Source organism: Archocentrus centrarchus, chromosome 24 (genome assembly GCF_007364275.1).
Source record: "Archocentrus centrarchus isolate MPI-CPG fArcCen1 chromosome 24, fArcCen1, whole genome shotgun sequence".
Taxonomy (NCBI): Eukaryota; Metazoa; Chordata; class Actinopteri; order Cichliformes; family Cichlidae; genus Archocentrus; species Archocentrus centrarchus.
In genome coordinates, this window is record NC_044369.1 from 10,480,898 (window position 1) to 10,493,880 (window position 12,983).

The following is a 12,983-nucleotide window of genomic DNA, read 5'->3' on the forward strand; positions in this document are numbered from 1 at the left end:
TCAGAGAAAACATTTTAATTTAACCAAAAAACAAAAGCTGACACTTTACGGCATATAAAAATGGTACAAAAGATGACAAAGGAAATGATTAAGGTTCAGTAATGCAAGAAAATGGTCATAGTGTAACGTGGTAAATAAATACACAATAAGAAAAAGCAATAATTAAGCAAGGGTACTTTAAACTAGAAAGTGTGTGTGTGTTGGAACATTAGTGTTTTTAAACAACTTCTCCACAGAAAGACAGGATGGGAGACAGCATATTGGATCTACTCATAACTGCACTGTATTACAAAGTTTAAATGGAAGTATCCTTGCAATGGACTTATGAAAGCAAATATTTCCTAGGAAGCTGGAATGGCGCCTCCTATAGGTGGTGTTGACAGTGGTGGCAGGAGGAGAGATTTCAGTTTAGCTGACATGGCTGCAATTTCTGGGTCCTGGGTTTCATACATCTTCACCAATCTGGCAAATTTAAGGACACCTGAAAGGGAAGTAGATGATCAACATCAATTATACCTCTCCCCAGATTAATGTGTCTATACCACAGATTGGCAATTTTCATTAAATGGGACCTATTTTGCTCTTTTTTTGGGGGGGGGGGGCTCTGCTAGAGTACATTTTGTATTTGACATCCCTTTCCTTTAAAGCATCTTTCTTCTGATTGGCTGTCCCTTGCAAACAAAAGCTCTGAACAGCAGGTAGTGGACAGCTCAAAGAGCCTGAGCTCAGAGATTACTTGTGCATATACTGATTCCATTATTTGAAATTTTGTGTGTGTGAGTATGACAAAAATTAAGGCCCATTTAAAATATGGCATTTAGTATCTAAATTATATAAAGACTGATGCACAAAAGTCCATGACACTATAGTGAGGATATTAGTTTTCATAATAACTCAGTAAGTGGAATTAAAGTGTTTTAAAGACACTTTATGCCTTTAAACACCAAACATCCTGTGCCTTTGTTGTCTGAAGCATCTTGAAGCGCTTCTGTGGATTCAGGATGTCTCATCTGCTGCTGTCTTTTGACCTAATCCCATAACGATTTCATTATTTTTAACATCGAGCATACATACATACCATCTGTTGCAGGCCTCCTGGTTAGGACTGCCTGTATGTCTGGGGTAGGTTGATCAGATTATATTTGAATGACAGCATTTTGTGGGAGACTTGAAATAATATTTATGACAAGCACCTTTAGAGATAGGTTTACATGAACAATTGGATTTATAAATGCAGAACTTATTAGTTCTACTCATCTTGAACTCAATCATGTGAATACCTTGTGTCGTATCAGCCAACACTAATGAGCAGTAGTGGAATAATTTCTTCTAGTCTGAAGAGTGTCCTAAAAATCATTTGAACTTTAGAATAATTGCTGTTCGTTTAAGCCTGTGGAAAACTGACGTCTTACACTTGGTACTTTAACTCAGAGAAAGGAACATACTGTCCTGAAAAAGAGCTCTATTCTCATGAAATAAAGGTCACAGTTTATCTTACTACTTGCTTTGACACAAAGTACATCTTTACTCAAGATCGAGGTGAATACAATCCAGTTGTGCTCAAAAGTTAAAATACTCTGGCAGAATTTGTGATTTTTTTGGGCAATTTTTCTGAGAATATGAATGATATTAAATTGAATTTAATTTAATTTTATAAAGCCAAATCACAACAGTTGCCTCAAGGCACTTTATATTGTAAGGTAAAGTAATTGCTGCACCAGTGCCACAAAGCAGCCCACTTACAATTTGCCAAACAGCACAGAGAAAAGCCAGTTTTAAAAAGGCAAACAATCCCTTGATAATAAATGGCTTCACCCAGCCATCAACCATGAATGCAAGAAAAGTTTTTATTATCATTCATCTTCTCAAAGATGACCCCCCCCCCCCCCCCCCCCCCCCCAAAAAAAAATAAATAAAAAAAAAAATCACAAATTCTGCCAGGGTATGTAAACTTTTGAGCACAACTGTAGTTTTTCTTGATGCAAAAAATAAATGGAGTCCAGCAGTGAGTGACCTCTCTATTTTCACAGATCATTATTTGCTCTTTGTTCTTTGACCAAGCAAAGAGCAAAACCAAGCACATTCAAGTTTTAAGATCCAGGAAGCTCACCTTCTCCCTCATTGTTGAATCCATAAGCTTTGATAACCTCTTGCTGAATCTGGGTGGCCACAGGGAGCACGAGCTGCAGCATCTTGCCCATGTCGTTGCAGGCGCTCTCTCGAGCCTCCTCCATCCGTGCGGCATTCTCTGGTACCGAGAAGGCCTGGATCACCTCGCTCAAGACCACTGTGAAACAAAAACTTCATCGGTAGCTGCTCTGCAAGGCATGAACCTTTTTCCTGACGTTGTAGTGCATTTCAAAATAAATGACCTATGAACTAACCACATACAACAGAAGCTCCCCGATTCACAAGGGGTTGCAAAAGCAGGTAGCTCTATAGGGTTTGATTTGGCTGATTTTTTATTTATTTATTTTTTTACACTAGATGCCCTTACTGACGCAAGCCCAAAGGGATTTGTGTCTCCTCATTACAGTAACTAATCTGAAGCCTGAGGGCCACCCTCACGAATTCTTCCTACTCTCCCTGCACAAAAAACTGAACTCCATCCATCTAACTCCACTTATATTAAATACGACAACCATTTATTCAACATTCTTTCTGCAACAATCTGGACCACCACAGGAAGAGTAAAACTGGTAGAAAGGGGAGCTTTTTTAGAGGCAAACCTCTCACCTCTGGTCTGCTCAACAGTCAGAGTGGGCTGCTGTGCTGGAGCTGAGGCCATGTCTGCAGAGAAAACGGAGAGCCACGACAAAATGAAGCTGCTGTAGCTGGATTGATGTAGACAAAAAAAAAAAAAAAAAAAAAACCAAACATTTACATTTTGTGATAATAAAGGTACGAAAATGAAAGGTCCTCTGAGGTAGTTTCAAGAATAAAAAATATCTTTGTTTTATTTATTGAAATATATCTAGATAATATAGTGATAATTCGTTAATTTAATGCACAGATAAACTATAAAACACGCACTAATAGCACAAATAAATACCACAACAACACGTAAACATGGAGATGTGGTGGGTTTGTGGTGATTAGATTTGACTTCGATCAGCAGCGTAAAGTATGACCGTTATCGACGGCAACAACAGCTAAAATACGTATTTCTTTTTACGAAAACATGACCATAAAACAGTACAACGTTTTGAAACTCACCTCAGATGAAAACAATCACCAAGCTAGCACCAGAACTGGTAAAATGTCGTAAAACGGCGACAGTTGGAGGCTTCTTGCGACACACTATCCTGCTTTCAGGTAGACGCCGACGTAAAAAGGTAAACAAACATGTTGATAAGCTAGTAGCATGGTGGAGTCCATCAAATTTAAAGACAGAGAAGGAGATTTATTGCGCTGTAAACTGTTTATAACGTTACCGTGAGCCAATAGAAGTTGTGAATGAACTGTCCCAGCTACCGCTTTTTCATTATCCATGGAGCAAAAGTTGGCAGAGTTCAGAGCCAGACGACAGGCTGAGAAAGTTGCTCAGACAAGTCAGACTGCTGGTTCACAATCCAGAGAGGCAGCAGCAGACACCACAGCTCTGTGTGATAAAACACCCACAGCTGGCAGACTGCAATCAAATGACGCGACACGAAACAACCAGGCTGCGACTGACGGCTCTCAAAGCAGGGTAAGAGCTCATTTTACTTAACCTGAGCTCGGTCAGCTCGTCAACTTCCTGATTTGCTTTTTATTTTAAATATTGAACTGTGAATAATAAATGTACTTCTTCATCTGCTTTGCTGTAAATATACGCGCCGGCCGCTTCACAAGTTAGACCTGCCAAAAGGTTTGTGTGTGTGTTTAATATATTTGTTTAAATTGTAAATAGTTGGAGTCAACAGACTTTAAGAAGGGGTTATTTATAAAATAAAGAAATAAAATGTTTTGCTATTATCTTTATGACTGTGTTCAGCATTATAATCAATCCAGTCCCTTTTTGGCCGCTTAAAATATCTTTATATAACAGTTACGTTATATTTGTTGCAATTTCTGCTGCCCTCTAGGCCAGATCTCTCTTGAAAAATATATTTTTAATATCAATTAGATTTTTTACCTGGATAAATAAAGGATATATAAAAGACTCTTTGTCAAAAACTGATTGTGTCTTTTTCTTTGTGACAGGGATGTTTTTTCTGGCTAAAAATGACCTGATATTGTGAGCATATGTCTGACATATTATAGGTCAAAACGTTATTTACAACAGTTTAAATACAAACAGTCTTTTTTTTTTTTTTTTTTTTTTTTTTTTGGCAAATACTCAGAGATTTTGGTCCATATTGGCATAATAGCATCACACAGTTGCTGTAGATTTGTCAACTGCACATCCATGATGAGTATCTCCTGTTCCACCACATTCCAATGGTGCTTTATTGGGTTGAGTGACTAGCACTCTATAAATAAACTTTTCTTACTTATTTACTTACCACCAGCAGTCCGAATGTCACGGGCTGCTGCTGGTGGGACATAAGTAAGTAAGCAGTTGATACAAGGCAGAATAGGTTCATGCTCTCATGTTGTATACACCAAATTTTGACCCTACCGCCTGAATGTCACAGCAGATATCATTTTAGGGTTCTGCTGCTGTAACCCATCTGTTTAAAGTGTTGTACATTCAGAGAAAGCCAAAGTATGCAGAAGAGCGTACCTTACAACCAAAGTATGCACTCTGCATACCTTGGTTGTAAGGATTGGTTATTTTAGTTACTGTTGTCTTTCTCTCAGCTTGAAGCAGTCTGGCCATTTCAATGTATTTATACAGAGAGAACTGTTGCTCAAAGGATATTTTCTCTTTTGGGCCATTCTGTCTAAACCCTAGGAACGGCTGTGTGGGAAAGTAAAGTACCTAAAGTATCTGTTGAGTGTATTTTGTGATGTATTGCATTGATCAGTAGATCCTAGCTAGTTTTTTAGTTTGTACTCCTTACATACAGCTAAGAAAATACCCACTGTACTGTATATATTTTAATTCCTACTAGGTTGTACATGAGATGCAAGTAGTTTGTTAGAAAATCCTCATCCTATTGCTTATTTTTTTAATACATTTTAGTATTTTTTTAGCATCATATTTCTTTATTCTTCTCTTCCTTTGTTGTGTCTTCTCTGCAGGACCGTAGAGACTGGCTGCTGGACAGTGCTCTGGGAAGGTGGTTGACTTCCAGACAGTTTGTCATTTCAAACATCACTTTACTAAAAGTGCTGCTGTGGCTGGTGCTGCTGGGTCTGTTTGCCGAACTAGAGTTTGGCCTGCCTTTCTTTGTCATCTCCCTCTTCTACTGGCTCTACGAAGGACTCCGAAGCCCAGCGCCCCGCAAGCCTGGTGAACTGAGTGCTTATTCAGTCTTCAACCCAGACTGTCAGCCTCTGCTGGGTGCTCTAACTGCTGAGCAGCTAGAGGGAGAGATGGGCTACAGACCTCTAGCTAACAGATAACTTGGTTGTGATATGCACATTTTCTTCAAATATTTCAATCTTCATCTAAAAAATTCTCTGCAATTTTCAATTTCTGCTTCTGTATGGCACATTAAAATGTGACTGGTCAGCTAATAGTTTTATTTCTGTGGCTACTGTAACTTATTTTAATAGTGTGAATCAGGGATATATAATGGCTAAGTTATCATCATGATGGGTTGGCATATCTGTAATATAGGGTTGTTTCACTTTGAACATGGATGTACAGTACTCCTAATTCTCTCATCAGTGCAGGTTTGTTTGAAAATGCAGAAACCATATGAAAGGGTGAAAAGAACAGACAATAGTGAGTCACATCCACTGCTTTTAATTTAACTCAGTAAATGGCTGTTACATTTTATTTTGTATTTATAGTGGCATTTCTTAAAGGAGACATGTTATGCAAGTTTCCATTTTTGTATTTTTTCTTTAACTCTGCTAGAGTAGCTCAAAAATAATCTTAGTGCAAAATAATCTATTTTATTCCGGGCCTTTAAGCAACTTTCTGCTGACTGGCAGCTCCTCCAGAAGATTTCAATGGGGAGGTGGATGGGGCTTCTGTGCTCACTATCAGACCTGTGCCTGAGATATCATACAGAGCCAGGAATAGAAAAAAAAAATGGCTCACATGAATGATTTGTACATATTCATGAGCATACATCACTCTACACATGACAGAAAATTGGAAAAGCCATATAGATCCACTTTAAATAATCTGTCAGGATATTAAATTATGATTGAAATTCACAAAATTGGGTTCTAAAATAAAAAAAAACAGAATTTGCTCACTAAAAAAAACCCAATGAGAATTACAGTTAAGAAAAATGAATATTGAATACAATTTTTACGTTTAAGCTTTCTGTCCCCGCCTTCATCCCCTTCCTACCGAAAATCAGCGGGCACTTTGACCCGTCGGATCTCTTATTGCAGAGAGAACGTGTATCACGGGCAAAAGCGAGATGGTTCATCCCCGTAAAACGGTTACACCCGTGGTTAGGCCAGTTTAAAGCAAATCTTATCGTTGCTTTGCTTAGCACAAATCCAAAAAAAATTGGTACACATTCAGATAGGAAAGATAACCGCTGTATTTGAGTCCTTGACGGCGCTCTTATTATTTGCTGAAGGTGTTTATTATGAAACGTTGCTGAGTGTTTTGTGTGGAAAGGAGGTCTCTATCTTGTAGGGATCAAAGGTCTAACACTTCCTGCATTGCTCACCACTCCAGCTGCAGTCCAGGAAGACTTTTGGTGGTTATTTCACCGTGTTAACGTCAGTAAGTATTCATTGAAGTTAAGAGGATGTGTTTTATGAATATTTCTAAATTAAGATTTTTAGTCAGCTAGCTGTGAGCTGTAGCATACTGGCTAATTAGCCTCAACTACCCAGGTTTAGCCCCGTTAGGAGCCGGCTTTTTAGTTGCTTAGCTAAACTAACTCCTCTAAATTCAGTTAACTGCTTAACATTTAAGCTTCGAAGCTGGAAATCGAAAAAATACCTTCAGTGCTGAGCTGTACTTAAATGCATGAAGTACTGTACTAATTAAAATGCAACCTTGACATATTTGAACTTTAATCTTTTTATGACATCTTTTACCTGTACTCCACTACATTTCATTACTTTTTACGCATATTTATGTCATCATTTTAGTTACTTTGCGAATTGATACTCTTGCAGACAAAATATATTATAAACATGGATTTGTATTATGAATTAATCTACACAACAGTATATACAGGCACAGCTGGATGACTAGTCGATTATTAGCTGCTGCACCCATCGCCAGACCTGTCCCTGATATTCGAGGCAAGTCTGGAAAAAGCTGAATCTTAGCTTTTAGAGCAGTCTGAACTGTACTCTGTCCTTACTGTTCTATATGCTTAATATTATCGTCCACCATTTTAATAGTATATAGATAACAGAAAATAAGGAAAAAAGTCCACTTTAACATTTTCAATGTAGGACTCTAACACTTGTACAATGTTGTTTGTTCTTCCACCACTAGAAAATATTAGCAGATGATGGCACTTGTAGTTCGTGTGAATCCTGTGATTGGCTTTAGTTAAACATTTTAATTTGCATTTGTAAATTTTTTAAAAAATTACAAAAATGTATTTTATATATAGAGGAGTGTGATATTTATGTATTTTGATGTATATAAAGATAAGAAAGATAAGAAAAATGTAAAATGCTCCTAGTATTTTCTATTGTTAGTCTTTTGATCAGCTTAAGTTCATTATTAATGCTTTAGCTGCAGTATTGTACATATTATTTTAATGTAACTGAATTTTTGCTGTAGGATTGAAAAGGCTAATCTGCTTATGTCACCTGCTTACATCTAGACTATTTGGTATTTTCAACTTTTCTTTTCTTTCAGGACTAAATCCAAATTATATCCATATATCTGGATATATATCTTTTATTGTGGATATTTTATTCACCACCTGGACTTTTCCTGAAATGATCTTTGAGCTTCTAAATCTGGGAATAGCAGACTGACGTAATGAGCAAACTGATTCCTAGTTTTATGAGTTTTCTCTTCCCTCTGCCCTAGACTAACCAGAAAGCAATGTCCGGAAGTCCTGCTGTGGTTATACGGCTGATGGCCTCTGCCTATGCTGTGGCTGAAAAGGCTGGGGCCATTGTACGGAAGGTCCTTCACAGTGGAGAGCTTGGTATTGTGGAAAAGGTATGACCCTTCTATGCATATTTTATGTGAAACAACACCAGGTGGACACATTTTTAACCCTGTAAGTTTAAAATTTTTAATTTTCTGTTTGTACCCTTGCACAGACAGGAGCTAATGATCTGCAGACACTGGCAGACAGACTAGCACAACAGAGCATTTGTGCTTCACTGTCCAGACGCTTCCCCAAACTCACCATTATTGGAGAGGAGGTAAGTGGAAGTTTTAACTTTATATTGACAAACAATTTTTGGCCAATTTATTTGCAGTGGACACCTAGACCTAAAAGAATTTTAGTATTACGGCAAATGCTGATGAATGTTTATATTCTTTGTTCACACAGGAGCTTCCTTCTGAAGAGGTGCAGGAAGATCTTATTGAGAATGGCCAGTCAGAGGAAATTCTTCAGAAGACCTGTCCGCTTGAGTACAGAGACCTGAAAGAAGAAGAGGTAACCACCTGTGGATTTTGTAATAGCTCGAAGGTTTAGCACCTGAATAAAAAAGGTTGTATAGTTGTTGCTTCTATAGTGTGCTTATTCTGAATGTGTCTATCTGACTTTCAGCTAGTTGTGTGGGTAGATCCTCTCGATGGCACAAAAGAATACACTGAAGGTATGCTCTTCCAATTCATGTCTTAAAAGTCTTCCCCATCTCTGTTTTGTGTGTGTATTTAGCTGCAAAAAGCTTTGTGTGCAAAAGCCTGCTGGGCTGCTTTCTGGTTCTCAGCTCTCAGAACTTCACTGCCACTTTCACGTTTTTATGCTTCTCTTCTTTGTGCATCCGTGCACCTGCTTATCCGCTGTCTTTCTGCTGACCCCAGCATCAAGGTGTCTCCATCTCCGAGCTGTGGCCCAGACACCACACAAAGGGTTGGACACCTCTCAGCCTCACAGCACAGCTCTCTGTATGGGAAGGCAAAAATTAACCCTGGCCGTGTAGAATATTCATTATTATGGCCACACTAGAAATATTTATGAGTGAAAGAGCAGTAATGTAGTTTAGCATTTTCCAGCTAACACCCTGCTGCTTCCTGACTTCAGGGCTCCTTGATAATGTGACGGTGCTCATTGGGATTGCATATGGAGGCAGAGCCATTGCAGGTGTGATCAACCAGCCATTCTACAACTACCAGGTATAAACCTGTTTTATATTACTTTTTTGTAAACGTCATGTAACAGTGTGCAGAAGCTGTACAGGTGAAACAGCCATCAGATATGCAAATAATGATTTTTAAAAATTTTTTTAAACCCACTGAGCATGCCTGGTGAGCATAATGGCTAACCAGAGGCGAAATGAGATGTCTTAGTGCAGTGGTCAGTGCTCATCTTCTCCTGATAAATGCTGACTAAGACATATTTCAGTTGCTGAATTGTGTTGTAAATCTTAGAGAAGCATTGTTAAATGGCTCACTCATTAAAAAATCTGCACACAAGTTACAACAACAATAGGGCAGCTGCTGAAAAACTTTTCTAAAGTCTCTGACTACATTTCATAGGAGACATTCACAAGTAAAATATTGAAGATAATACAGCTGCAGGACCCGCACAAGTAAACTGCATGGTAAATTACCCTGCTTTATAGTCCTTTGGGACCATAATTAACTTCACATTGCATTAAAAGGATTTATTTACTGAAAATCATAGAACAGGGGATCCAAGAGTAACTTTCCCACTGACCTCTGCAAAACTGTCTTTTCACAGCCAGAGAAGTCACCTCATTGAGTCCCTCACTGGCTTCACCTTTCAGAGCTGAAAGTAGGGGTGGGCAATAAAATTATATCATGATATTTCAAGGAAATTTATGATAATAATATTTTCTTGCACATTTTGCAAACCATTGTGCATTGTTGGAGGTTGTTGAAGTAACTCTCTTTTTACTAAGTCAGAGGCTGACACATGGCTCTGGCTATTTGTCTCATTGTACACATTAGGGAACGCATACACATGGCATTGCTATAGCAATGATAACACGACATGACAATTTTTTTTAATCACACAAAAATTTATACTGGTATTATCACAGATGATATGATATGGCACAGCCCTACCCAAACCGTATGTCCATCTTTTATATATACAGTTTGAGTTCAGTCAGTGTTCTTTTGTTCACAAGGAAAATGGGTGGGTTCACAAAAAAAAGGTGCCATCTTCTAAACTGTGTATCCAATTCAGATGCAAATACTGTATAGTGGGTGAGTGAGTCAGTGAACAAGTTCAAGCACAGGCTGAGTCATCTACAACTGTAAAATCTTTTTCTCCTCTGGTTAATTGTGATATTTTTAACACCAGCTTGGTGTCGGAGCACAATTAGGAAGAACCATGTGGGGCATGCTGGGATTGGGCACCTTTGGGTTCCAGCTCCAGGAAGTTCCAGGTGACAGACGAATTGTCACCACCACCCGTTCTCATAGCAACAAGCTGGTAACAGACTGTGTGGATGCCATGGAGCCTCATGAAGTTGTAAGAGTGGGTGGTGCTGGAAATAAGGTAAGCTGGATTTAGAGCTTCTAAAATTCTTTCTGACAGTGGTAACACCTCTGTGTGGCTTTCATTTTAATTTCAGTGATCATTGGGACATAAAATCCGCATGTATAAAATCACAAGTAAATTCGGATTGAAAAAAAGGGTAAAAATTAGGGGTGGGACTCGTAATTAATTAATTGAAATTAACGCGTTAAAGTCCCACCCCTACTAAAAATGCTAACTTCACCCCAAAGTGAGGTTAGTTATACCAGATGTTATACTTTGTCAGTATTTATTGTTACAAAATTATCCAATGTAGGCCAACTAAAGGAAAAGAAAAAAAGCACTTAACAAAATGTAGATTTGTGTCTGTGATCGTGTGTAGAAACAACTTGGTTTCTGAATCTGTCTACCATCACAAGCTTTAAATACACAGCTTCTGGTGAAGTAGGGCCGTGTGTCTTCTTCTTATTCTAGCATAGGCTCAGTCTGCTGGCATACTTCACATAATGCACCAAGTGCACCTCCTCTACTCCCGTCTTTCACCATTCATGCATTTATATGCCCCCACTGCATGGCTTTACTTCGTGTATTTTCTCCTGGAGTTTGGGCTCGGTCAGTCGCTGATGGCCACACTCCCTTAGCCTGGTTCTGGAGGTCTTTTCCTGTTAAAAGGGTGTTTGTTATCCCCAGTGGTTTCTATTGAGGATTGTTGTATCATTAGTTTTCTCTCTGTATTTTTGGTCTTTGCTTTAATATAAAATGCCCCCAAAATGACTGTTGTGGCACTATATAAATAAGAAAGATGTAAACAACATAGCAAAAGTGCTTCCAGTTTTAACTCATTCTTCCTCATCCTTCTTGATCTTTTTGCACTTTCAGTGGCCTTTGCACATTATTAAAATAAAACTTGAGAAGTGAATGCTTTTGTGCCATTTTGTTTAATTTTAAATAAATTCTACAGATTGTCTGAATGTAGGTTTACCTTCTGTGCTTCTCTCCCTGCAGATAATCCAGCTCATTGAAGGAAAAGCTTCTGCTTATGTATTTGCTAGTCCAGGATGCAAAAAGTGGGACACGTGTGCTCCTGAAGCCATCCTGCAGGCCGTTGGAGGTAAAAACCTTCAATCATATCCCAACATAATGGGATGTATAAACTTTGTATTTTATTAATGAATTAGACCACAATTTTCTGGTGGTTAAACCACTTTCCACAATGTTTTCCTAAATATTTCCTCATCATGTTTTTTTTTTTTTTTTTTTTTTTTCTTCCCTTTTCATATGCAGGTAAACTGACTGATATGCATGGAAATGCATACCGCTATGATGCTAATGTAAAGCACATGAATTCTGCTGGGGTTCTTGCTACACTCCGTAACCACGAGTACTACATCAGCAGAGTACCACAGGCAGTGCTGCAAGCTCTCAAGTCAGACTGAGGTCTGTCTTCATGTCCCACGAATCAAGTGTAAAAGCACTTATTTCATGAAGCGCACCATTTGACATGTATGTCTAATTTCCAAATGTAAATATTAACTTAGGGCATTCTGTATTCTTGTGCCTAAAACAATTCAGTGATTTCTGAGTCTCAGTGGACTGAGCAAACTACATATTCTGCACTTACCTAATGAATTAGACACAAGTATTAAAGCAGGCTCAACAGCACTTCCATTTATTTCACTCCTTTGAAAACAAACTTTTACAAATCTCAGAACATCTTAACATACTGTTTTCCAACTTGAAGACTATAGATTTACAAGGCAAAAGGCAAGATCTGTAGATTAAATGTTGGTTAGTGAGTTGGAAATGATGTACTGTACTTCATTCAGTAACCACAAAGTAGTAACAGTCTATAAGTGGCATAATGCCAACAACAAACAAAATGCACTCAACTTGATTTGATACATTTACCCCCTTTACACCAGTGACGTGCAGTCAGGGGAGGCAGGTGAGGCACGGCCTCACCTGTCATCGTGGAAATATAAAATTAAAAAATAAATTAAATGGTTATATTCATTCAGTGATTTGTATTTTAAAGTTCTTTTCCATTTAACTACACCATTTTTAGATTAGTTTTTTCAAAATCGCTGAATTTTCGCATTTGCCGGTCAAATACTAAGAGACGAACGGTGAGGCACCAGCCCGGCGAGCCGCACCACGGATTGCGCAATCCGTGGTGCGGCTCAGTATAGTCATTGCCAATGACTACTAACTGTGCTGGCATGCTATGCAGTGAGACCGGATTACTTTCCCTTTGCATGTGGCTATTAAAATGTTCTAACACTTTTACTATATGAACTAAATTTCCATATTTTAGCTGGTGTA

The 12,983-nt window shown here is 38.4% G+C and overlaps 3 protein-coding genes across 5 annotated transcripts; 2 read left to right on the forward strand and 1 right to left on the reverse strand.

Moving 5' to 3' along the window:
* grcc10 (gene rich cluster, C10 gene) lies at window positions 1-3,568 on the reverse strand. 2 transcript variants are annotated; one of them, XM_030722373.1, is made up of 5 exons: window positions 3,435-3,568; window positions 3,217-3,305; window positions 2,737-2,790; window positions 2,111-2,287; window positions 1-481 (listed from the first exon to the last, which is right to left on the reverse strand). In XM_030722373.1, the coding sequence occupies exons 3-5, from the start codon at window positions 2,786-2,788 to the stop codon at window positions 342-344; spliced, it is 369 nt and encodes a 122-aa protein (XP_030578233.1). In that variant the 5' UTR covers window positions 2,789-2,790; window positions 3,217-3,305; window positions 3,435-3,568; the 3' UTR covers window positions 1-341. The 2 variants fall into 2 exon arrangements, with proteins under 2 accessions (XP_030578233.1, XP_030578234.1); XM_030722374.1 differs by having other exon boundaries at window positions 2,737-2,834.
* saysd1 (SAYSVFN motif domain containing 1) lies at window positions 3,111-5,670 on the forward strand. Its single transcript, XM_030722372.1, has 2 exons — window positions 3,111-3,691; window positions 5,170-5,670. Exons 1-2 carry the CDS (start codon window positions 3,491-3,493, stop codon window positions 5,491-5,493), a joined length of 525 nt encoding a protein of 174 aa, XP_030578232.1. The 5' UTR covers window positions 3,111-3,490; the 3' UTR covers window positions 5,494-5,670.
* A 545-nt stretch (window positions 5,671-6,215) lies between these two features.
* Window positions 6,216-12,701, forward strand: bpnt1 (bisphosphate nucleotidase 1). 2 transcript variants are annotated; one of them, XM_030721605.1, is made up of 10 exons: window positions 6,216-6,784; window positions 8,063-8,197; window positions 8,302-8,406; window positions 8,538-8,645; window positions 8,760-8,808; window positions 9,017-9,100; window positions 9,237-9,328; window positions 10,485-10,682; window positions 11,667-11,772; window positions 11,946-12,701. In XM_030721605.1, exons 2-10 carry the CDS (start codon window positions 8,078-8,080, stop codon window positions 12,095-12,097), a joined length of 1,014 nt encoding a protein of 337 aa, XP_030577465.1. In that variant the 5' UTR covers window positions 6,216-6,784; window positions 8,063-8,077; the 3' UTR covers window positions 12,098-12,701. The 2 variants fall into 2 exon arrangements, with proteins under 2 accessions (XP_030577465.1, XP_030577466.1); XM_030721606.1 differs by lacking the exon at window positions 9,017-9,100 and having other exon boundaries at window positions 6,227-6,784.
* The last annotated feature ends 282 nt before the right edge of the window (window positions 12,702-12,983 follow it).

Excerpts from the sequence above, each read along its gene's own strand:
- grcc10 (XM_030722373.1), bottom strand. The coding sequence starts at position 2,788 with ATGGCCTCAGCTCCAGCACAGCAGCCCACTCTGACTGTTGAGCAGACC. Across the intron at positions 2,288-2,736 it reads GACTGTTGAGCAGACCAGAG|TGGTCTTGAGCGAGGTGATC; the intron begins GTGAGAGGTTTG and ends TTTGTTTCACAG. Across the intron at positions 482-2,110 it reads ATTCAACAATGAGGGAGAAG|GTGTCCTTAAATTTGCCAGA; the intron begins GTGAGCTTCCTG and ends CTTCCCTTTCAG.
- saysd1 (XM_030722372.1), top strand. The coding sequence starts at position 3,491 with ATGGAGCAAAAGTTGGCAGAGTTCAGAGCCAGACGACAGGCTGAGAAA. Across the intron at positions 3,692-5,169 it reads CTGACGGCTCTCAAAGCAGG|GACCGTAGAGACTGGCTGCT; the intron begins GTAAGAGCTCAT and ends TCTTCTCTGCAG.
- bpnt1 (XM_030721605.1), top strand. The coding sequence starts at position 8,078 with ATGTCCGGAAGTCCTGCTGTGGTTATACGGCTGATGGCCTCTGCCTAT. Across the intron at positions 8,809-9,016 it reads CACAAAAGAATACACTGAAG|CATCAAGGTGTCTCCATCTC; the intron begins GTATGCTCTTCC and ends TGCTGACCCCAG. Across the intron at positions 10,683-11,666 it reads TGGGTGGTGCTGGAAATAAG|ATAATCCAGCTCATTGAAGG; the intron begins GTAAGCTGGATT and ends CTCTCCCTGCAG.